Source organism: Schistocerca serialis, chromosome 4, assembly GCF_023864345.2.
Source record: "Schistocerca serialis cubense isolate TAMUIC-IGC-003099 chromosome 4, iqSchSeri2.2, whole genome shotgun sequence".
NCBI lineage: Eukaryota > Metazoa > Arthropoda > Insecta > Orthoptera > Acrididae > Schistocerca > Schistocerca serialis.
In genome coordinates, this window is record NC_064641.1 from 675520629 (window position 1) to 675544758 (window position 24130).

Below are 24130 nucleotides of genomic sequence, written 5' to 3' on the forward strand. Positions count from 1 at the left end.
GTGACGTTATTATCAATGCGTCCAAACAGGACTAACATCCTATTGTTCTTTTCTTGGCTGCAGATAGACAAACACCGGTAGACACCGATCGGCGACTGAAGAATGTGTATGAGGCTGCATGTCTGTTGAAAACCATCGTTGTGTAATGGTGCGCTGTTGCTTCACGGTTACACACGTCCCCACCTCGCAAATGTAACACAGAATTTACAACTCAAGTGGGAGACACTCCTGATACCTCCATTCTTATCACGCCTTCGGCCCCTTGAAGAATGCCCTGAAGGATCAACGATTCCTGGCGAACGAGGATGCGCATCGGGCAATTGCGGACTTCTTCATGCAGCAGGAAATGGTGTTTTATCAAACACCTTTTCTCGGTTATATTGCTTTTCACAGTATATATAAATTGCCTAGTAGGTAGTGTCGGAAGTTCCATGCGGCTTTTCGCGGATGATGCTGTAGTATACAGAGAAGTTGCTGCATTAGAAAATTGCAGCGAAATGCAGGAAGATCTGCGGCGGATACGTACTTGGTGCAGGGAGTGGCAACTGACCCTTAACACAGACAAATGTAATGTATTGCGAATACAAAGAAAGAAGGATCCTTTATTGTATGATTATATGAAAGCGGAACAAACACTGATAGCAGTTACTTCTGTAAAATATCTGGAAGTATGCGTACGGAACGATTTGAAGTGGAACGATCATATAAAATTAATTGTTGGTAAGGCGGGTGCCAGGTTGAGATTCATTGGGAGAGTCCTTAGAAAATGTAGTCCATCAACAAAGGTGTTCCGCTTCAAATCGTTCCGTACGCGTATTCCCAGATATTTTACAGAAGAAACTGCTACCAGTGTTTGTTCTGCTATCATACAATCATACAATAAAGGATCCTTCTTCCTATGTATTCGCAATACATTACATTTGTCTATGTTAAGGGCCAGTTGCCACTCCCTGCACCAAGTGCCTATCCGCTGCAGATCTTCCTGCATTCCGCTGCAATTTTCTAATGCTGCAACTTCTCTGTTTACTACAGCACAATGGATTCACACGGTATACAAGTAAGAGGGAAGATAAAACCCTGTGTCGATCCATAGCACCAACATGGCCATAGAACTTACATCTTATGGAAGGATTAACGTCTGAAATGTTACGTAACGATATACCTAGGAAGCTATGAGATTTAACGCACGACAACGAGGCATTGCTAATCATTAATTGCACTCGGACATTTCTGCACCCTTTCTACTTATACTCCGCTCAAAATGTCTCCCACCGCTGGATTCGAACCAGCTATCCGTACTAGCTTGTGCGTTACCTCTCTCTGTTATGAAGTCCAGTTCAGATACAGTGGATGGACAAAAACGTGGACACACCGCGAGAAATGCATCCTTGAACATGAATACAGGTGCTAGCCAAGTCTGCAGGTTTCACCGTGTGTTTGACCACTAATAGTAACTGTGTAATGTCCTCAATATGTTGCAAATGTCATCGTGGTCAGGAGTGTTATGTGTAGTTGTGAATGCATTATGTCGGAGCTCAGAACATTCGGTTTTTGGTGCTCATATTGTGGGTGCTTTCATAATCAAGGCAGCCGAAATGTTTAGTATTCCAAGAGGAACCGTATCGAAGATCTACATCGAGTACAGAGAAAGCCGAGAAGCATCATCCACTAAAATGAAATTTTCACTCTGCAGCCGAGTGTGTGCTGATATGAAACTTTTTGACAGATTAAAACTGTGTGCCGGACCGACACTCGAACTCGGGATCTTTGCCTTTGGCAGGCAAGTGCTCTACCATCTGAGCTACCCAAGCACGACTAACGACCCTTCGTGACAGCTTCAGTCCCGCCAGTGCCTCGTCTCCTACCTTCCAAACTTCACAGAAGCTCTCCTGCATACCTTGCAGAACTAGCATTCCTGGCAGAGTGCTAGGTGCAGGAGTGCTCGTTTCGCAAGATCTGCAGGGTAGCTTTTGTGAAGTTTGGGAGGTAAGAGGTGAGGTACTGGCAGAATTTAGGCTGTGAGGAAAGGAAAAGGTTCGGAGTTCGAAATTCGATCTGGCACACTGCTTTAATCTGCCAGAACGTTTCATCATCCCCTAAGTCACAGCACGACGAAGGTATGTGTGCCGCGCGGGATTAGCCGAGCGGTCATAGGCGCTGCAGTCATGGACTGTGCGGCTGGTCCCGGCGGAGGTTCGAGTCCTCCTTCGGGCATGGGAGTGTCCTTAGGATAATTTAGGTTAAGTAGTGTGTAACCTTAGGGACTGATGACCGTAGCAGTTAAGTCCCATAAGATTTCACACACATCTGAACATTTTTTGAAGGTATGTGTTGAGTAATGATGACGGATGGTTATTGAAGAGGATTGTGACTAAAAATAAGAGAACGACCACTGGAAAACTCAAAGTAGAACTGAATGTCGCACTCGCACTCGCGAACTCTGTCAGCACCAAAAGAACATGCAGGGACCCCAGAGCCAGGGAACTGCAGCGCGAGCTTGAATTTAAAAAAATCAGTCACCAGTGATGAAAATGTCCGTCTCAGGAAAACGTGGAGCCGAAGCCATGAAACTCGGACTATAGAACAATGCAAGAATGTCATTTGGTCCGATCAGTCTTGTTTCACACTGTTTTCAACTTCTGGCGGAGTTTACGTCTGAAGAGTGAAACATGGTGGGGGTTCAGTGATGATTTCGGCAGCCATATCACGGTATTCCATGGTTCACATTGGCTATTCTGCAAGGTTGCTTTACGTCCAAGGGTTATTTTTTGTTTCGTTTGTGGGGCGCTCGACTGCATTGTCATCAGCACCCGCACAAAGTCCCAATTTGTACACAGTCCAATTTTTACACAGTCCAATCTAGCTACTGTCTCGAAAGATGATGATGGTGATGATGATGATAATGATGATGAGGATAACACAAACAGCCCCGGGTTGAGAAAATCCCCAACCCTGACAGGAATCGAACCCGGGACCCCGCGATCCAGAGGCAGCAACGCTCGTCACTAGACGACGAGCTGCGGACATTCCAAGGATTATGTGACCATTTTAGCTGATGTGTCCGTTCCATGGAACAGCATTCGTTCTCCAATGGTGATGCTGCGTTCCAGGACGACGGCCCCTGCTCACACAGCTGACATCGTTCGGGAATGGTTTTGTGAGAACAAGTTGAACGTCGCATCTCCCCTGATCACCACAATCACCAGATCTTTATATTGTTGATCCTTTGTGGTTTACACTCGAGAGAATGGTGTGTGATCGCCATCCACCACCACCCTTACGAGAACTTGCCACTGTTGTGCAGGAAGAATGGTAAAAGATTTCCTTGTACATCATACAGGACCTGTTGTTATCCATTCCGAAACCACTGGAAGCTGTTTTAGATTACAACGGTTTTCGTACACTGTATTAGGCATGGTAATGTGTTGTGTACTTGGCGTTTCCATATTTTTGTCCGCTCCCCTGTATTATCCATGGAGATAAGTTTCCATATTTTTGTCCACCCCTTGTCCGGGGTGTTGAAAAAGTCTCTCCGCAGTGCCATATGACTGTTCGCCTGCATGGGTTCCTTCCCTTCAAATCGATGTTAGTGTCGGAATGGCCCACACAGCTGTAAGGAAAAAATTAGAACTTTTCCCATACAAAGTGACAGTCGTGCAAGAAATGAAAAATACTGATCGTGGTAAGAGACTGCATTATTGTCAACGGTTCAAAAATTCCGTTCAACAAAATGGAAGGGATATTCTTAATCAAACGTTTTTCGTTGACGAGGCGTGATTACATTTATCCGGGTACATGAACTCGCAAAATTCTCGTATGTGGAGTACTGCAAATCCATTGTGTATTCATAAGTGACCACTTCATTCTGTGAAAATAGGAGTTTGGATTGCAATTTCTAGATGTCGGATTGTGGGTCCCATATTTTTCAACGAAACAATAAAAGCACAACGATACTGCAGTAATATTCTGTACCCAATCATAGGAGAACTTGTGTAAAGTGAAATACTGAACTGTTATTTTCAACAAGATGGTGCAACCGCGCATACAGCTCGCGTTTCAATGTCACTGCTTGCTGTTTCTGGTGATCGCATAATTTCACAAAGACTTTAGCCTCCACGATCGCCTGACCTAAGACCACCTCACTTTTTCTTCTGGGGTGCAGCGAAAGCAACTGTCTATAAAAACCGTCCAAAATCCATCGATGGATTGAAAACTGCAATATCCTCTTTTACAAACCGAGCGAGGTGGCGCAGTGGCTAGCACACTGGACTCGCATTCGGGAGGACGACGGTTCAATCCCGCGTCCGGCCATCCTGATTTAGGTTTTCCGTGATTTCCCTAAATCGCTTCAGGCAAATGCCGGGATGGTTCCTTTGAAAGGGCACGGCCGACTTCCTTCCCCGTCCTTCCCTAATCCGATGAGACCGATGACCTCGCTGTCTGGTCTCCTTCCCAAAAACAATCCAAATCCTCTTTTACTGCTTCTGTTACAGAAGAAATGTTACAGCTTGTGTTTGGAAACATGATTAGACGAATTGAATTGTGTATTCAACAACAGGGGGGACACTTTCAACATTTAATGTGAAAATTAGTAAGTAAAAATGAATTTTCAATAAATTAATAACTTGTATTTCACTGAGTTTCATTTCGGTATATTCACTGCGGCATACGGCACGCGCGGCTAACAATCATACGGCACTGCGGAGACTTTTTGAACACCCCGTATTATCTGTGGATACATGTTACTAATATAATTTTCACAGATAGAGAAAAGGAGTGATTTTGATTGTAAGCCCATCCTATCAGAATCATCGTGCTACTGCAGTCTTACAAGAAGTCCCACATTTGTGAACGGCCGTGAGACTGGGTCCGTAACTAGGTACTAACCTGGCGGAGGATACACCGATTGTCGTCTGTTAATCTCGTTGCTCAAGGATGGCGGCTGCTGCTGCAGTTGAAGTAATCGCATAAGCCCTCTTGAAATGTGACGGTTTTTGCCAGTAGGAAACCTGCACTCTGTCTACCCCGATGTTTGCTTTTCCGAAAGGAATTCGTCATTACTTAAATCATCGCTGAGGGCCTGCGACTGAACATCGCACTTCGGCGTGCGACCAACAGGTGCCGGTAACCACTTTCCTCGCACCCATTTGACTGCCTATCTAATCTGACGCCGGCAAACAGGTCAGCAGAACACATGCAAAATCAGTTGCGTCCTCAGTTCTCGGCGTCACGAAACCATCATTTCGTGTCATGAGCGATAGAAAGGCTGCAGAACGTCAGAAATAACAGCACAAGGGCAGCTACATTTCATGTCGATCCCTGTGTGTCAACTGACTCAGGGAGTCCAGTAACGTATAGTTAAACTAACCGACGAGATCAAAATATGTGTATATGTACACAGTAAATTTTTGACAGTGTTGTTCGGAGAACACTTTTTGAAAAGCTGTAACTGCTGTTATTGTTGTGATCTTCAGGTTCAAATGGCTCTAAGCACTATGGGACGTAGCACCTGAGGTCATCAGTCCCCTAGACTTACAACTACTTAAACCTAACTAATCTAAGGTTGGTTGTTTGGTTGTTTTGGGGAAGGAGACCAGACAGCGAGGTCATCGGTCTCATCGGATTAGGGAAGGACGGGGAAGGAAGTCGGCCGTGCCCTTTGAAAGGAACCATCCCGGCATTTGCCTGGAGCGATTTAGGGAAATCACGGAAAACCTAAATCAGGATGGCCGGACGCGGGATTGAACCGCCGTCCTCCCGAATGCGAGTCCAGTGTCTAACCACTGCGCCACCTCGCACGGTAACTAATCTAAGGACGGCACATACATCCATGCCCGAGGCAGGATTCGAATCTGCGATCTTCAGGTCCCAGATTGGTTTGGTGCAGTTTTCCAAGCTAATCTATTCTGTGCAAGATGCTTCTTCTCTGCCTAACTACGGCATCCTACTAGTACACCCATTTGAACACGGTTTCTATCAAATGATCCCTTCCTTTAGCCAAGTTTTTCAGTTCCTTTTCTCCCCTATTCAATTCGGTAGCTCCCCATTAGTTCTAAATCTACCTGTCCAACCTCCAGCATGCTTCTGTAGCCCCAAATTTCAAAAGCTTCAATTCGTTTTTGGTGAACAGTTTTATCGTCCACGTTTCACTTCCGTCCAAGACAACATTCCAGATAAATATCTTCAGATAAGATTTCCTAACACATGAAATTTATATTCGATGATAACAATTTTTTCTTTTTCAGTGATGCTTTTCTTTCTATTGTCAGGCCCGTGTTTTACAACCTCCCTACTTTTTCTCCCCAACAGCAAAACTCATCTACAACTTTTAGTGTCTCTCAGCATCGCCTTAGTCAATGCGACTACATTCCATTAACTCTAGAAGAAGCGTTAGGTCGGATGCCCGAATCACGGAAGATATCCGAAGAAGACTGGCACAGACAAACAAAACCTTCTTCATTAAGAGTGCTCTACAATTATCACATATTGATATAGAAGTTGAGAAAAGGTTCCTGAAAGTGTACATCTAAAGCTCCACATTGTATGGAAATAAAATGCGGAACATCAGAAACCCGGAGAAGGGGAAACTGGAAGCATTTGATATACACTATCTGATCAAAAGTGTCCGGAAACCCATATATAATGTGAAATTGACCATTAATGTCACGAGAGGTTGCCCGCCAGTATAAAATCGGGAGGGGGCGAGGGCATTCTGTTTTCAGTAGATACGTAGCAACAGCAGAATGGGTTGATCAAGAGAGCTGAGTGACTTCGAAAGTGGGCTAATCATTGTATGTTACCAGAGTGACAAATCCATCACGGACATTTCAACCCTTAAGCTGTCTAAGTCGATTGTCGGTGATTGTGAAGTGGAAACATGAAGAAACACAGTTAACCCAAGATCACGCAGACTTCACGCACTGATGGACAGGGAGCGTCAAGCATAGGGCAGGGTGATTAAAGATAATTGCATTAAATCAGCGGAAGGAATCACTCGTGAGTTGCAAAGTGCTGCCAGCAGTCCAGCTAGATCAAAGACTGTAAGTACAAAGTTAAAAAGAGTAGTCTACCAGCCCCTCGTTAGTCACACATTTCGTGGACGCTAAGCGATGCTTGCGGTGGTGCAAAGATCCACGCCACTGGACAGTGGATGACTGGAAACAAGCGATTTGGTGTGATGGATCACGATATACCCTGTGTAAATCCGATGGGAGGGTTTACGTTGGGCGAATGCCTGGAGAACATTAGCCCTCATTACCCGTAGTGCCAAAAATGAAGAACGGAGGTGGTGGCGTTACGATAGGAGTGTTTCTCGTGGATAGTGTGTGGACCCATTATTGTGGTGAAAAAACGCTACATGCGAAAAGATATGAGCACTGTTTACAACATTATGCACTCCGTACAGTAGAGGAACAGTTTAGAGACGTGAAATATTAAACTAGTATGACGTTCCCCCCGGGAAGTGATAAAAGGGCAAGCTGAGATTCGCACGAGCGATGTTTTCTAAAACCGTGCTCAAGAAAGTTTCTTATATTCGAACTGAGAAATTGTTCAAGGATTCTGCAACAAACAGAAGTTAGGGACTGATCACTTGCCCATACCACACAAATTTTTCCCTTGGATGCTGTCGCACAGTTACTCAAGATAACACTAGTAGATTTGTGTCTTTCGCCAGTGACGCACTAATTAAACAGCCGTTGACAACTTAGCCGCCGGCCGGAGTGGCCGAGCGGTTCTAGGCGCTTCATTCTGGAACCGCGCGACAGCTACGATCGCAGGTTCGAATCCTGCCTCGGGCATGGATGTGTGTGTCGTCCTTAGGTTAGTTAGGTTTAACTAGTTCCAAGTTCTAGGGGACTGATGACCTCAGATGTTAAGTCCCATAATGCTCAGAGCCATTTGAACCATTTGAACAACCTATCCCCACAGGAACTCTGTAAAGGCCTGCGTGACAATAGATCATCGCAACACAACAAGGTTGATAAACGCACAGACTTCATATAACAGTTTCAGAAATATTTAGTACACAAGAAGAATAAAAAGAACACTATTGCGTTACAAATGAGTCAGAAAACAAACTCTGAAAATGAGATTATCATGCCACGATGGTCGTACACTCTGACAAAAAGTCATAGGATAGCGATATGCACATGTACGGATGGCGGTATTATAGCGTGCACGAGGTATAAAAAGACTGCACTGGCGGAGCTGTCATTTGTAGCCAGGTGATTCACTTGAAAAGGTTTCCCATGTGGTTATGGCCGCACTACGGGAATAAACAGACTTTGAACATGGAATGGTAGTTGGTGCTGGACACATGGGCCATTCCATTTCGGAAACCGTTAAGGAGTTCAATATTCTAAGATCCATAATATCAAGAGTGTGCCGAGTCTACCAAACTTCAGGCATTACCTGCCGGCTTCTGTGGCCGAGCGGTTCTAGGCGCTTCAGTTCGGAACTGCACTGCTGCTACAGTCGCCAGTTCGAATACTGTCTCAGGCATGGATGTGTGTGGTGTCCTTACGTTAGTTAGGTTTAAGTAGTTCTAAGTCTAGGGGACTGATGACCTCAGATGTTAAATCCCCTAGTGCTTAGAGCCATTCAGGCATTACCTCTGACCACGGAAACACAGTAGCCAACGACCTTCACTTATCGACCAAGAGCAGCGGCTTTTGCGTAGAATTGTCAGTGCTAACAGACAAGCAACATTGCGTGAAATAGTCGCAAATATCGATGTGGGACATACGACGAACGTACCCGTTGGGACAGTGCGGCGAAATTTGGCGTTAATGGGCTATGACAGCATGTGATCGACGCGATTATCTTTGCTAACAGCAGGACATCACCTGCAGCGCCTCTCCTAGGGTCGTGACAATATCTGTTGGACCCTACTCGACTGGAAAACGTTGGCCTGGTCAGATGAGTCCCGATTTCAGCTGATAAAAGTTGATGGTAGGGTTCGAGTGAGCCGGAGGCTCCACGAATCATGCACCCAAATTGTCAACAAGGCACTGTGCAATCCGGTGGTTGGTCCGTAATGATGTGGGCTGCGTTTACATGGAATGGACTCGCTCCTCTCGTCCATCCGAACCGATCATTTACTAGAAATTATTATTTTCGTCTGCTTGGAGATCATTTGCAGCCATTCATGTTTCCAAACAACATAACATTCTGGACAATTCGAGAAAATCATTTCGCCACCCAGATCGTCCGACATGAATCTCACCGAACTTGTATGGGGCATGATCCAGAGGCCAGTTCGTGCACAAAATCCTGCGGCTGCAACACATTCGCAGCTGTGGACGGCTGTAGATGGCTCAATATTTCTGCAGGGGACTTGCAGCAACTTGTTGAGTCCATGTCACATCGATCAAAAGGAGGTCGGACGTTATGTTAGGAAGTATCCCATGACTTTTGCTACCTCAATGTATTACTTGTATCGGTCGTTTGTAGCGGTACTTTCATTCGGCCTCCAAGACTGATTGATGATGTGGAAACAATGCGTCGGCTGCTGGGACAATGCATAGTGTTCTGAGAAATTAATGATTCGTGCGTGAACTTCAGAGCGGCGCTGATGTCGCTTACCAGTGTCGAAAGAATCTCCATCTTGTTGGTTGAATTTGGGCTGCTCCTCCTGAAACACAAAGGGCAAAAAACACAATTACAAACGAGATGCAGACATTTCACAGCACCTGAGACGCCGTAAAGTACTGGCCACTCCCCGCATTTCATTCTTTTCATTTACAGTACAGCCAGCCATTGTCCGAGAATGTTAGGTACGTCTGGTCGTTAGTCTTAATTAAAATCTTGTGAGTCTTTTTCATGATTTTTTGTAATATACCTGAAAATCTGATGTTATACTTCGGAATAACGCCAATTAACATGGAAACCCCACCCACTAAGTATTCAACAGAAACTCCACAATACACAAAAACCACTAAGCTGCCGAATATGGGTACTGCACCTTTCCACAATCATACATAAATCATATAAATCCCCAGCCTGACTCAACCTCTGTTATGCAAATGTAGCATGCGGATCCTGGAACGCCAAACGCCCGGCCCAGCTGTTCGGGTCCTCTTACCCCCCAGTACGCGAATTCTCTATTAACTTATGAAATTCCTCACCGTACTCTTCCATGACCCAACATATACGAAAGTACTATATTACCCGTAAACTTAACGCTAACCCCCCTATATACCATTCCCACAGGCAATCTACATAAGCTCATCACTTCATTCATTTCTGTGTAAATACTGTAAACGACCAACAAATCAGTGTTTTATCTTTTATCCAGCGCAACTCACCATTTGTGTTTTACTTTTCTGCAAACATGCTGCTTTTAACGTCATTTACAAAATTTAAACTGCTTTAAAATTTTTAAAGTCGTTTGACTGAAGTGCGGCGAATTGTAACCACTGACAACCCAGTTGCCCCCCCCCCCCCCTTTCCATGCCAACGTGGGTCAAGGGGTAACGGAAGAAAAAACTGATGTAAGACTCCTTTTCGTTCCTCACATTGGACTTCCATCTGAGAGGACGACGATTCAAATCCGCGTACCGACTATCCAGATTTTGGTTTCCGTGATTTTCCCAAATCACTCCAGGCAAATGCCGGGATGGTAGCTTTAAAAGGGTACGTCCGATTTCCTTCCCCATCCTTGACACAACCCGAGCTTGTACTTCGTCTCCAATGACCTCGATGTCGACGGGACGTTAAGTCCTCACCTTTGCCTTTTTATTCGTAGACGTTTTGCGACCGGCGGGAATCTATGTGGCGTGATTGATTGTCTACGTTGAATAGACTGAACGACTACATTCTGTGACACTGTATACCACTAGATAGGATGAAAATGTCCGTTCTTTTGTTTTCATTACTGCGCAGTTTCGGATGTGAAGCTGTTTTCAGGTATTTTTATCATGTCATTAAAATGGACTAACTTGATTAGAGTCAAACACATTCTTCAAATCCACAGCAAAAAAATGATGGCAGTTTGGCAGACTTGACAAACAGAGTTTATTTTAGTCTTCTTTCTTCTTGCACGTCCTGTGGATCACAACCCACAACTTACCTTGATATGGAACGTATAAGTTTACAAATAAGATATTTGTTCTGTGATGCATAGCTACATATCAGGATTCTCTGTTTTAAAATTAATCTTCAACTAAATTTTATAATTGTAAGCCAACCACAGGCATTTTATCCATTCAGAAATTCTTCGATACAGTAGAAGGAGTTGTCAAGTAGAAATTATTTCAATTTGTTCCTAAAACTTTAATTATCTGCGAGCATCTTTAATTTACAAGGAAGGTGGTCACATATTGTTATTGCTGCATACTTGGCTCCTTTCTGTGCAAGAGTAAGGTTATACAGTAGATAGTGGAGACTATTTTTGTTCCCAGTTTTTTGAATTGTATTATTATTTTCAAATTATGCCTTATTCTTTATAACAAACTTCAAAAGAGAGTAGACGTATTGTGATGCTGTTGTTAGTATGCTTAATGTTCCAAACGGTTGCCTACACGAAGATCGAGGATGGACCTCAGCTATTATCCTCGTATCATGTTACTGTACAATGAATACTTTGTGTCTACGTGTGGAATTGCTCCATAAAATACAGCATATGGCATCAGTGAATGGAAGTATGCAAAGTAAGCTAATTTTATAATGCAAGACATGACACTAAATGTGTTTCAAACATCGCTGATGTAGCATACCTCTTAGCAGTGTAAGATCGTACAGGACTGTGTATAGTTACATGAGGCAGCAGCAATCACAGATGTGGAGTACTGTTGCGGAAACGTAGCGAAAGGGAAGATGAAACTTTGACGTTCCATTTTAAACCATAGAAGGATGCATCACTGTCAACAATGTACCTCTATGGACGAGATTAACAAATATTTCCCGCTTATAATACATTGTTATATCTGCAAAGAGAGAAAAATTTTCTCACAATTGCCACATGTCGCAGATTTGTAACGCTTCAGATTACAAGTATAGAAGGTGACGTCGCACTGCGACAATTTATTGAACCACGGGAGCGGTTCTATATTGGGAGTTCTGTGTAGCATGGACGTACTTTTTTTGAGCTGTTGATATTTATGATTAGCAAGCATATTTTTTTTAAACGATTCAGATTTGTCACGTTAGGTATTCGCAAGAAAACTTTTATTTTTATAGAAAACTAGCTTTTTACCTGCCCACATACAGCGATGTCACATACATTGCACACACATATGCCTGAATCTCTGCTGTTTTACACCATAAACTCCAGAGAGGATGCTAACCTACTTCTTACTACTCAGTAACTCCATCTCTACATCTACATTTGCATCTACATAGATCTTCCGCATTTACGGTGCGTGACAGAGGGTACCCTGTACCACTAGTAGTCACTTCCTTTCCTGTTCCACTCGCAAACAGAACGAGGGAAAAACGACTGTACATACTCCGTATGAGCCCTTATTTTTCGAATCTTGTCTTGGTGGTCTTTACGCACAATGTTTGATGGCGGCAGTACAATCATTCGGCACTCAGCTTCAGATGCCGAATCTCTAAATTTTCTCAATAGTCTTCCTCGAAAAGAAGGTCGCCATCCCTTCAGGGATTGCCATTTGAGTTCCCGAAGCATATTTCGTATCACTTACGTGTTTTTCGAAGCTACCGGTAAGAAATTTAGCAGCTTGCCTCCGAATTGCTTCGGTGTCTTCCTTCAGTTCGACCTGCTACGGATCCCAAACACTCGAGCAGTACTCAAGAATAGGTCGCACCAGCGTTCTATATGCGGTGTCCTTTAGAGGTGAACCACTCTTTTCTAAAATTCTCCCAATAAACCCCCCCATGAACCATGGACCTTGCCGTTGGTGGGGAGGCTTGCGTGCCTCAGCGATACAGATAGCCGTACCGTAGGTGCAACCACAACGGAGGGGTACCTGTTGAGAGGCCAGACAAACGTGTGGTTCCTGAAGAGGGGAAGCAGCCTTTTCAGTAGTTGCAAGGGCAACAGTCTGGATGATTGACTGATCTGGCCTTGTAACAATAACCAAAACGGCCTTGCTGTGCTGGTACTGCGAACGGCTGAAAGCAAGGGGAAACTACAGCCGTAATTTTTCCCGAGGGCATGCAGCTTTACTGTATGATTACATGATGATGGCGTCCTCTTGGGTAAAATATTCCGGAGGTAAAATAGTCCCCCATTCGGATCTCCGGGCGGGGACTACTCAAGAGGATGTCGTTATCAGGAGAAAGAAAACTGGCGTTCTACGGATCAGAGCGTGGAATGTCAGATCCCTTAATCGGGCAGGTAGGTTAGAAAATTTAAAAAGGGAAATGGATAGGTTGAAGTTAGATATAGTGGGAATTAGTGAAGTTCGGTGGCAGGAGGAACAAGACTTCTGGTCAGGTGACTACAGGGTTATAAACACAAAATCAAATAGGGGTAATGCAGGAGTAGGTTTAATAATGAATAGGAAAATAGGAATGCGGGTAAGCTACTACAAACAGCATAGTGAACGTATTATTGTGGCCAAGATAGATACGAAGCCCACGCCTACTACAGTAGTACATGTTTATATGCCAACTAGCTCTGCAGATGACGAAGAAATTGAAGAAATGTATGATGAAATAAAAGAAATTATTCAGATTGTGAAGGGAGACGAAAATTTAATAGTCATGGGTGACTGGAATTCGAGTGTAGGAAAAGGGAGAGAAGGAAACATAGTAGGTGAATATGGATTGAGGGACAGAAATGAAAGAGGAAGCCGCCTGGTAGAATTTTGCACAGAGCACAACATTGTTGTTGTTGTTGTGGTCTTCAGTCCTGAGACTGGTTTGATGCAGCTCTCCATGCTACTCTATCCTGTGCAAGCTTTTTCATCTCCCAGTACCAACTGCAACCTACATCCTTCTGAATCTGCTTAGTGTATTCGTCTCTTGGTCTCCCTTTACGATTTTTACCCTCCACGCTGCCCTCCAATACTAAATTGGTGATCCCTTGATGCCTCAGAACATGTCCCACCAACCGATCCCTTCTTCTGGTCAAGTTGTGCCACAAACTTCTCTTCTCCCCAATCCTATTCAATACTTCCTCATTAGTTATGTGATCTACCCATCTAATCTTCAGCATTCTTCTGTAGCACCACATTTCAAAAGCTTCTATTCTCTTCTTGTCCAAACTATTTATCGTCCATGTTTCACTTCCATACATGGCTACACTCCATACGAATACTTTCAGAAATGACTTCCTGACACTTAAATCAATACTGGATGTTAACAAATTTCTCTTCTTCAGAAACGCTTTCCTTGCCATTGCCAGCCTACATTTTATATCCTCTCTACTTCGACCATCATCAGTTATTTTGCTCCCCAAATAGCAAAACTCCTTTACTACTTTAAGTGCCTCATTTCCTAATCTAATTCCCTCAGCATCACCCGACTTAATTAGACTACATTCCATTACCCTTGTTTTGCTTTTGTTGATGTTCATCTTATATCCTCCTTTCAAGACACTGTCCATTCCATTCAACTGCTCTTCCAAGTCCTTTGCTGTCTCTGACAGAATTACAATGTCATCGGCGAACCTCAAAGTTTTTATTTCTTCTCCATGAATTTTAATACCTACTCCGAATTTTTCTTTTGTTTTCTTTACTGCTTGCTCAATATACACATTGAACAACATCGGGGAGAGGCTACAACCCTGTCTTACTCCCTTCCCAACCACTGCTTCCCTTTCATGTCCCTCGACCCTTATAACTGCCATCTGGTTTCTGTACAAATTGTAAATAGTCTTTCGCTCCCTGTATTTTACCCCTGCCACCTTTAGAATTTGAAAGAGAGTATTCCAGTCAACATTGTCAAAAGCTTTCTCTAAGTCTACAAATGCTAGAAACGTAGGTTTGCCTTTCCTTAATCTTTCTTCTAAGATAAGTCGTAAGGTCAGTATTGCCTCACGTGTTCCAGTGTTTCTACGGAATCCAACCTGATCTTCCCCGAGGTTGGCTTCTACTAGTTTTTCCATTCGTCTGTAAAGAATTCGTGTTAGTATTTTGCAGCTGTGACTTATTAAGCTGATAGTTCGGTAATTTTCACATCTGTCAACACCTGCTTTCTTTGGGATTGGAATTATTATATTCTTCTTGAAGTCTGAGGGTATTTCGCCTGTTTCATACATCTTGCTCACCAGATGGTAGAGTTTTGTCAGGACTGGCTCTCCCACGGCCGTCAGTAGTTCCAATGGAATATTGTCTACTCCGGGGGCCTTGTTTCGACTCAGGTCTTTCAGTGCTCTGTCAAACTCTTCACGCAGTATCATATCTCCCATTTCATCTTCATCTACATCCTCTTCCATTTCCATAATATTGTCCTCAAGTACATCGCCCTTGTATAGACCCTCTATATACTCCTTCCACCTTTCTGCTTTCCCTTCTTTGCTTAGAACTGGGTTTCCATCTGAACTCTTGATATTCATACAAGTCGTTCTCTTATCTCCAAAGGTCTCTTTAATTTTCCTGTAGGCGGTATCTATCTTACCCCTAGTGAGATAGGCCTCTACATCCTTACATTTGTCCTCTAGCCATCCCTGCTTAGCCATTTTGCACTTCCTGTCGATCTCATTTTTGAGACGTTGTATTCCTTTTTGCCTGTTTCACTTACTGCATTTTTATATTTTCTCCTTTCATCAATTAAATTCAATATTTCTTCTGTTACCCAAGGATTTCTACTAGCCCTCGTCTTTTTACCTACTTGATCCTCTGCTGCCTTCACTACTTCATCCCTCAAAGCTACCCATTCTTCTTCTACTGTATTTATTTCCCCCATTCCTGTCAATTGCTCCCTTATGCTCTCCCTGAATCTCTGTACAACCTCTGGTTCTTTTAGTTTATCCAGGTCCCATCTCCTTAAATTCCCACCTTTTTGCAGTTTCTTCAGTTTTAATCTACAGGTCATAACCAATAGATTGTGGTCAGAGTCCACATCTGCCCCTGGAAATGTCTTACAATTTAAAACCTGGTTCCTAAATCTCTGTCTTACCATTATATAATCTATCTGATACCTTTTAGTATCTCCAGGGTTCTTCCATGTATACAACCTTCTTTCATGATTCTTTAACCAAGTGTTAGTTATGATTATGTTGTGCTCTGTGCAAAATTCTACCAGGCGGCTTCCTCTTTCATTTCTGTCCCCCAATCCATATTCACCTACTATGTTTCCTTCTCTCCCTTTTCCTACACTCGAATTCCAGTCACCCATGACTATTAAATTTTCGTCTCCCTTCACAATCTGAATAATTTCTTTTATTTCATCATACATTTCTTCAATTTCTTCGTCATCTGCAGAGCTAGTTGGCATATAAACTTGTACTACTGTAGTAGGTGTGGGCTTCGTATCTATCTTGGCCACAATAATGCGTTCACTATGCTGTTTGTAGTAGCTTACCCGCATTCCTATTTTCCTATTCATTATTAAACCCACTCCTGCATTACCCCTATTTGATTTTGTGTTTATAACCCTGTAGTCACCTGACCAGAAGTCTTGTTCCTCCTGCCACCGAACTTCACTAATTCCCACTATATCTAACTTCAGCCTATCCATTTCCCTTTTTAAATTTTCTAACCTACCTGCCCGATTAAGGGATCTGACATTCCACGCTCCGATCCGTAGAACGCCAGTTTTCTTTCTCCTGATAACGACATCCTCTTGAGTAGTCCCCGCCCGGAGATCCGAATGGGGGACTATTTTACCTCCGGAATATTTTACCCAAGAGGACGCCATCATCATGTAATCATACAGTAAAGCTGCATGCCCTCGGGAAAAATTACGGCTGTAGTTTCCCCTTGCTTTCAGCCGTTCGCAGTACCAGCACAGCAAGGCCGTTTTGGTTATTGTTACAAGGCCAGATCAGTCAATCATCCAGACTGTTGCCCTTGCAACTACTGAAAAGGCTGCTGCCCCTCTTCAGGAACCACACGTTTGTCTGGCCTCTCAATAGATACCCCTCCGTTGTGGTTGCACCTACGGTACGGCTATCTGTATCGCTGAGGCACGCAAGCCTCCCCACCAACGGCAAGGTCCATGGTTCATGGGGGGGGGAGCACAACATAATCATAGCTAATACTTGGTTTAAGAATCATGAAAGAAGGTTGTATACATGGAAGAACCCTGGAGATACTAAAAGGTATCAGATAGATTATATAATGGTAAGACAGAGATTTAGGAACCAGGTTTTAAATTGTAAGACATTTCCAGGGGCAGATGTGGACTCTGACCACAATCTATTGGTTATGACCTGTAGATTAAAACTGAAGAAACTGCAAAAAGGTGGGAATTTAAGGAGATGGGACCTGGATAAACTAAAAGAACCAGAGGTTGTACAGAGATTCAGGGAGAGCATAAGGGAGCAATTGACAGGAATGGGGGAAATAAATACAGTAGAAGAAGAATGGGTAGCTTTGAGGGATGAAGTAGTGAAGGCAGCAGAGGATCAATTAGGTAAAAAGACGAGGGCTAGTAGAAATCCTTGGGTAACAGAAGAAATATTGAATTTAATTGATGAAAGGAGAAAATATAAAAATGCAGTAAGTGAAACAGGCAAAAAGGAATACAAACGTCTCAAAAATGAGATCGACAGGAAGTGCAAAATGGCTAAGCAGGGATGGCTAGAGGACAAATGTAAGGATGTAGAGGCCTGTCTCACTAGGGGTAAGATAGATACCGCCTACAGGAAAATTAAAGAGACCTTTGGAGATAAGAGAACGACTTGTATGAATATCAAGAGCTCAGATGGAAACCCAGTTCTAAGCAAAGAAGGGAAAGCAGAAAGGTGGAAGGAGTATATAGAGGGTCTATACAACGGCGATGTACTTGAGGACAATATTATGGAAATGGAAGAGGATGTAGATGAAGATGAAATGGGAGATATGATACTGCGTGAAGAGTTTGACAGAGCACTGAAAGACCTGAGTCGAAACAAGGCCCCCGGAGTAGACAATATTCCATTGGAACTACTGACGGCCGTGGGAGAGCCAGTCCTGACAAAACTCTACCATCTGGTGAGCAAGATGTATGAAACAGGCGAAATACCCTCAGACTTCAAGAAGAATATAATAATTCCAATCCCAAAGAAAGCAGGTGTTGACAGATGTGAAAATTACCGAACTATCAGCTTAATAAGTCACAGCTGCAAAATACTAACACGAATTCTTTACAGACGAATGGAAAAACTAGTAGAAGCCAACCTCGGGGAAGATCAGTTTGGATTCCGTAGAAACACTGGAACACGTGAGGCAATACTGACCTTACGACTTATCTTAGAAGAAAGATTAAGGAAAGGCAAACCTACGTTTCTAGCATTTGTAGATTTAGAGAAAGCTTTTGACAATGTTGACTGGAATACTCTCTTTCAAATTCTAAAGGTGGCAGGGGTAAAATACAGGGAGCGAAAGGCTATTTACAATTTGTACAGAAACCAGATGGCAGTTATAAGAGTCGAGGGACATGAAAGGGAAGCAGTGGTTGGGAAGGGAGTAAGACAGGGTTGTAGCCTCTCCCCGATGTTGTTCAATCTGTATATTGAGCAAGCAGTAAAGGAAACAAAAGAAAAATTCGGAGTAGGTATTAAAATTCATGGAGAAGAAATAAAAACTTTGAGGTTCGCCGATGACATTGTAATTCTGTCAGAGACAGCAAAGGACTTGGAAGAGCAGTTGAATGGAATGGACAGTGTCTTGAAAGGAGGATATAAGATGAACATCAACAAAAGCAAAACAAGGATAATGGAATGTAGTCTAATTAAGTCGGGTGATGCTGAGGGAATTAGATTAGGAAATGAGGCACTTAAAGTAGTAAAGGAGTTTTGCTATTTGGGGAGCAAAATAACTGATGATGGTCGAAGTAGAGAGGATATAAAATGTAGGCTGGCAATGGCAAGGAAAGCGTTTCTGAAGAAGAGAAATTTGTTAACATCCAGTATTGATTTAAGTGTCAGGAAGTCATTTCTGAAAGTATTCGTATGGAGTGTAGCCATGTATGGAAGTGAAACATGGACGATAAATAGTTTGGACAAGAAGAGAATAGAAGCTTTCGAAATGTGGTGCTACAGAAGAATGCTGAAGATTATATGGGTAGATCACATAACTAATGAGGAAGTATTGAATAGGATTGGGGAGAAGAGAAGTTTGTGGCACAACTTGACCAGAAGAAGGGATCGGTTGGTAGGACATGTTCTGAGACATCAAGGGATCACCAATTTAGTATTGGAGGGCAGCGTGGAGGGTAAAAATCGTAGAGGGAGAGCAAGAGATGAATACACTAAGCAGATTCAGAAGGATGTAGGTTGCAGTAGGTACTGGGAGATGAAAAAGCTTGCACAGGATAGAGTAGCATGGAGAGCTGCATCAAACCAGTCTCAGGACTGAAGACCACAACAACAACAACAAACCGTAGTCGACCATTCGCCTTCGCTACCACAGTTCTCACCTGCTAATTTCGTTTCATATCGCTTTGCAACGTTACGCCCACATATTTAAACGACTTGACTACGTCAAGCAGGACACTAGTAGTACTGTATCTGAACATTACAGGTTTGACCTTCCAACGTATCCGTGTTAACTTAAATTTTTCCACATTTTGGGCTAGCTGCCATTAATCACACCAACTGGAAATTTTGTCTAAGTCGTCCTGTAACTTCCTACAGTCGCTACCCTTCGATACCTTACCGTACACCACAGCATCATCAGCAAACAACCACAGATTCCTGCCCACCCTGTCTGCCAAATCATTAATCTACACAGAGAAAACAGCGGTCCTACCACACATCCCAGACGCACTCCTGACGATACCCTGTCTCTGATGAACACTCGTCGTCGAGGACAAGAAGTCTTCGAGCAACTCACATATCTGTGAACTTATTCCATATGCTCGTACCTTCGTTAACAGCCTGCAATGGGGCACCGCGTCAAATGCTTTCCGGAAATCTAGAAATATGGAATCTGCCTGTTGCCCTTCATCCTTAGTTCTCAGTATAAGTGAGAAAAGGGCAAGCTGAGATTCGCACGAGCGATGTTTTCTAAAACCATGCTCAAGGAAGTTTGTTATATTCGAACTGAGAAATTATTCAAGGATTCTGCAGCAAACAGAAGTTATGGACTGATCATTAATTTTGCGGGTCCGTTCTTTTACCTACTTATACACTGGAGTCACCTGCACTTGTTTCCAGTCGCTTGCGACTAGTGCTGGGCGAGAGATTAGCGATAAATGCAAGTTAGGTAAGGGGCCAACGCCGTAGTGTACTCTTTGTACAATCGAATTGGTATTCCAGCCAGACCTGGTGATTTATTTTCTTTCAAATCTTTCAGTTGTTTCTCTACGCTAGGGATGCTCATTATTATGTCGTCCATACGGGAGTCTGTCGTATGGTCAAATGACGCTATGTCTGTACGATTCTCGTGTGTGAACGATTTCTTGAAAGTGAAATTTAAAACTTCGGCTTCGTTTCGCTATTTTTAACTGCCAACTACACCACGGTGAACTCACACAGCTTTTAACAATAGTACCAAATCTTAGGATATCTTGAAGGCTTTTACCGCCGATGAGCCATGTGGCACAATCTTTAGCCCGAAACACATCGACAAAAACAAGAACTCAGAGCAGTAGAGAGAAGCTAGTGCCACTCTTAGCTTACTGGGAAGTGACGTAAAAATGATGTGTTGCTCGATGGGGCCATGAAAGTCGATAGTAGCCGACAGATGAAGAATTCTGGAGACGCCATGTTGGGTTTCGTCGTAATTCATCGTTTGCGTATTATTACCTGTGTGTTAAGACAGCATGACGTTTCAAGAAAACGGCACTTTGAAGTTTTTATCAGACACATCATTCTTGGTGTGATACTTCATAATTACATGCCAGTTAATGATACATCGGCGGTAAAAGCCTTCAGGAGATTCTGAGGCGAAAGATACCGTTGTTGAAAGTTGTGTGTTTGTGTGTGTGTGTTCGTGGCGTAGTGGTTAGAGGCATTGAGTTACGAATAGGAAGAAGGAAGTTCGCATACTTTTCATCTTCAAGTTTGTAACATATTCTGGGATTTGCTTATGAAGGTGACAGAAGTATGTTCTGTAATATTCGATGTTATCTAAACTACTATATAAAAACAAGTTGTTGTTTAACTTTTTACCAAAGATCTCTAAAAGTACTGGACCAATTAACTTCACGATTTACTTCAAATTTTTACATGATACTCTAATGAACATTCGAATGGACAAATTTAAGTCTCTTTGCTGATCTTCATTCTCCTATTTCTTTCTCCTTTCTTCCACGTACTTCATCACACCCTGTCCCAACTGCCTCCTCACGCTCTGTACCTCTTCCATCTCCCTCCTCACAACCTATCCCTCTTCCACCTGCCCACTAACCCTCTCCATCTGCCTTCCACCCCTTCCCCTCCCCCCTCCCCTCACTGTCCATCTCCTCTCCCCCTCTCTCTCCCCATCTCCTCCTCTCCCCTCTCTTGGTCCACCCTCACTGTCCTCTCTCTCTCTGTGTGCATCTTCCTCTCCATCTTTGACCATCTGCCCCTCCTAATCTCTCTGTCTATCTCCTTTTGCCCCTCCCTCTGTCCATCTCTTCTCCCACCCTCTCTCTTTCCATCTAGTCCTCCTCCTTCGTCATTCTGCTACTCCCCTCTCCCTCTGTCCATCTCCCACTCTTCTCTCTGTCCATCTTCTACTCACCCCTCTCTTTGTTCTTTTACTCCTGTCCCCCTCACTGACCATCTCGTCCTCGCCCCTCTGTCCATCTCCTTATGCTCCTCTCTCTACCCATCTCTTCCTCCACCCTCTTTCTGTTCAGCTCCTCCTCTTCCTTCTTCCTCTGTCCACCTCTTTCTCTCCTCTTTCTCTTTCCATTTCCTCCTTCCCCCTCTCTTAGTCTATCTCGTTCTTTCTAGAAAAGGATTGATATGCGTACAAAGTTTGGTTGAAATCGATCCAGTGGTTTAGGAGGAGATTTGGAACATGTATGTGCATACATCCATATGTATACATCTATTTTTATTGTATACATAGATTATTCCTGCAGCATTTTATGGATAGGAGTGGTACCAGCTCATGTGGCAGAAGGAGCACATGGAGAGAATGATCATAGTTGCCTGGGTGCCTCTTCCAGTGATTCTTATGTTGAAGATCACGATGATGTTACAAGCCAAGAAATTGAGGTAGTATATCAAGCAATTCTAAAGACGGTACATTTTTAGCTCTTACATCTAGGTTTGTAATGTAGCGTTACTTAGAACTGTTTCTGTATTCATAATTTCAAAGGACACCAATTTGTAGACTTTTTTTGTAGCTTTCAGGACCAAGTTGTTCACCAGGATACTGTTATATACAGATAAGTTGTGTCTGAGAAGAAGAAGCAGATGCAAAACGCCGAACTACAAGGAAAGTCCATCGGATGTCCGCAATAAGTGTAATGTTGATTTGTGCATCGGAAGAAAAACAATTGCTTCTGGACTTCTACAAAGAATAACTATTCAAGTTTTATATGTTGTAAAAGCACTGTTTCAGAATTACGTCCCAATAGCTACTGTAAGGTGAGTTTGTCCAAATTATACTGTGTTTTGACAAAAGAAGCAAAATTGAACCGTCAACAAAAGAAATGTAGCCGTTACTAAAAACTGATGACTACTCCCCAGATGAGGAATGTTTTAACAATTGAGACAAAAATAAATTTCCAATTCTGTTGCAGTTTCAGGGAAATCCGGTAACACTGTGTATCTTTAATAATGAACGTTGGGACAGAAACATCTCAGCTATATACGACACATCAAAAAAGCCCAGCAAACAGTGTACCATCTTTCCATTACTGTCCTGTACAGACTGAGAAAGTGTATCTTCTTACCAAATTATCTTTCAATTCATCGGTGATACTGACTTTGACGGACAGCTGGCAAGGTTCTGCAAGTCGTCAATGCGTTCGCATTATCAGAGTTACCAAAGGGTGTTATTGGGTCAGTTCTACTCTGAAGCGAAAAGCTGTATTGTTTTATTAGAAACAACAAATTTGATGCCTGTGTATCTGTGGATAACAAGGTTACAAAAACCTGATAGTCATTACTTCATGAACGGTTTGAGACTACTCACTGGGATTGAAATAAATTATTAATATATAGAATCTATCTTTGATACACCAAAAGAAATTAAGGTGAAGAAAATCACCATTTCACTCTGGGGATAGGAGGTGCACTATTTGCTGCGAATTATTTTCATAGTCCTCAGATGAAGAATTCCAGTCGCTCACTATTAAAAATACAAAGGGATTATGGAATTCTGCCGAAATAGCAACAGGCTTAAAAAAATGGTTCAAATGGCTCTGAGACTATGGGACTTAACATCTGAGGTCATCAGTCGCGTAGAACTTAGAACTACTTAAACCTAACTAACCTAAAGATATCACACACATCCATGCCCGAGGCAAGAATCCAAACTGCGACCGTAGCGGTCGCGCGTTTCCAGCCTGAAGCGCCTAGAACCGCTCTGCCACATCTGCCGGCAGCCACAGATTTGTCGAGCTATTTTTGTCTGAATTGTTAACCATTTGTCATTTGAGAAAGAAACATCAGCTATGAAGAACGGCTACATTTCTCTTGTTGACAGGTTTAATTTTGTTTCTTTTGCCAGAACACAGTATATCTTGGACAAACTCGCATTGCAGTACCTACTACAATGTAATACTGAAACTGTGTCACACTAAATAAGGAATTGCCGACCAGAAAGGTTAATAGCTCATGGAAAACCTTAGAGTTTCGGTTTGCAGTAACATAAGAGAAGAAATTTCACATCTGTTTTCATTCTAGCAAATTATCTTTTCAATAGCTGCTGAGAATTCTTAAAAATTTACACTGCTGGTTAAAAAATAAAATAAAGACCATATCTTCCGCTATGTCGCCATAGTGAAGAAAGTTCTGTATGTCAAGTATATAGCAAAATAGTCTCCTCTTTCCAGGATATCACTTACCAAAAAATTGTATCAATATCTCAAACGGGTTAGGATATATGAGGGATGTTATGAATATTTCATTCTATCGCACTTGAGATCGAAAGTGAACTTCTTACATAAATTATATTTTCTTGAGACTGAG

General features: G+C 42.9%; 1 protein-coding gene across 3 annotated transcripts in view; it reads right to left on the bottom strand.

Moving 5' to 3' along the window:
• LOC126473156 (receptor-type tyrosine-protein phosphatase N2) overlaps nucleotides 1–24130 on the bottom strand; it is a 467189-nt gene that overhangs the window by 136497 nt on the left and 306562 nt on the right. For all 3 annotated transcript variants that reach the window (XM_050100018.1, XM_050100017.1, XM_050100019.1), the window contains one exon: nucleotides 9586–9634. In XM_050100018.1, coding sequence (XP_049955975.1) covers nucleotides 9586–9634 — 49 coding nt within the window. The remainder of the gene's footprint in view (nucleotides 1–9585; nucleotides 9635–24130) is intronic.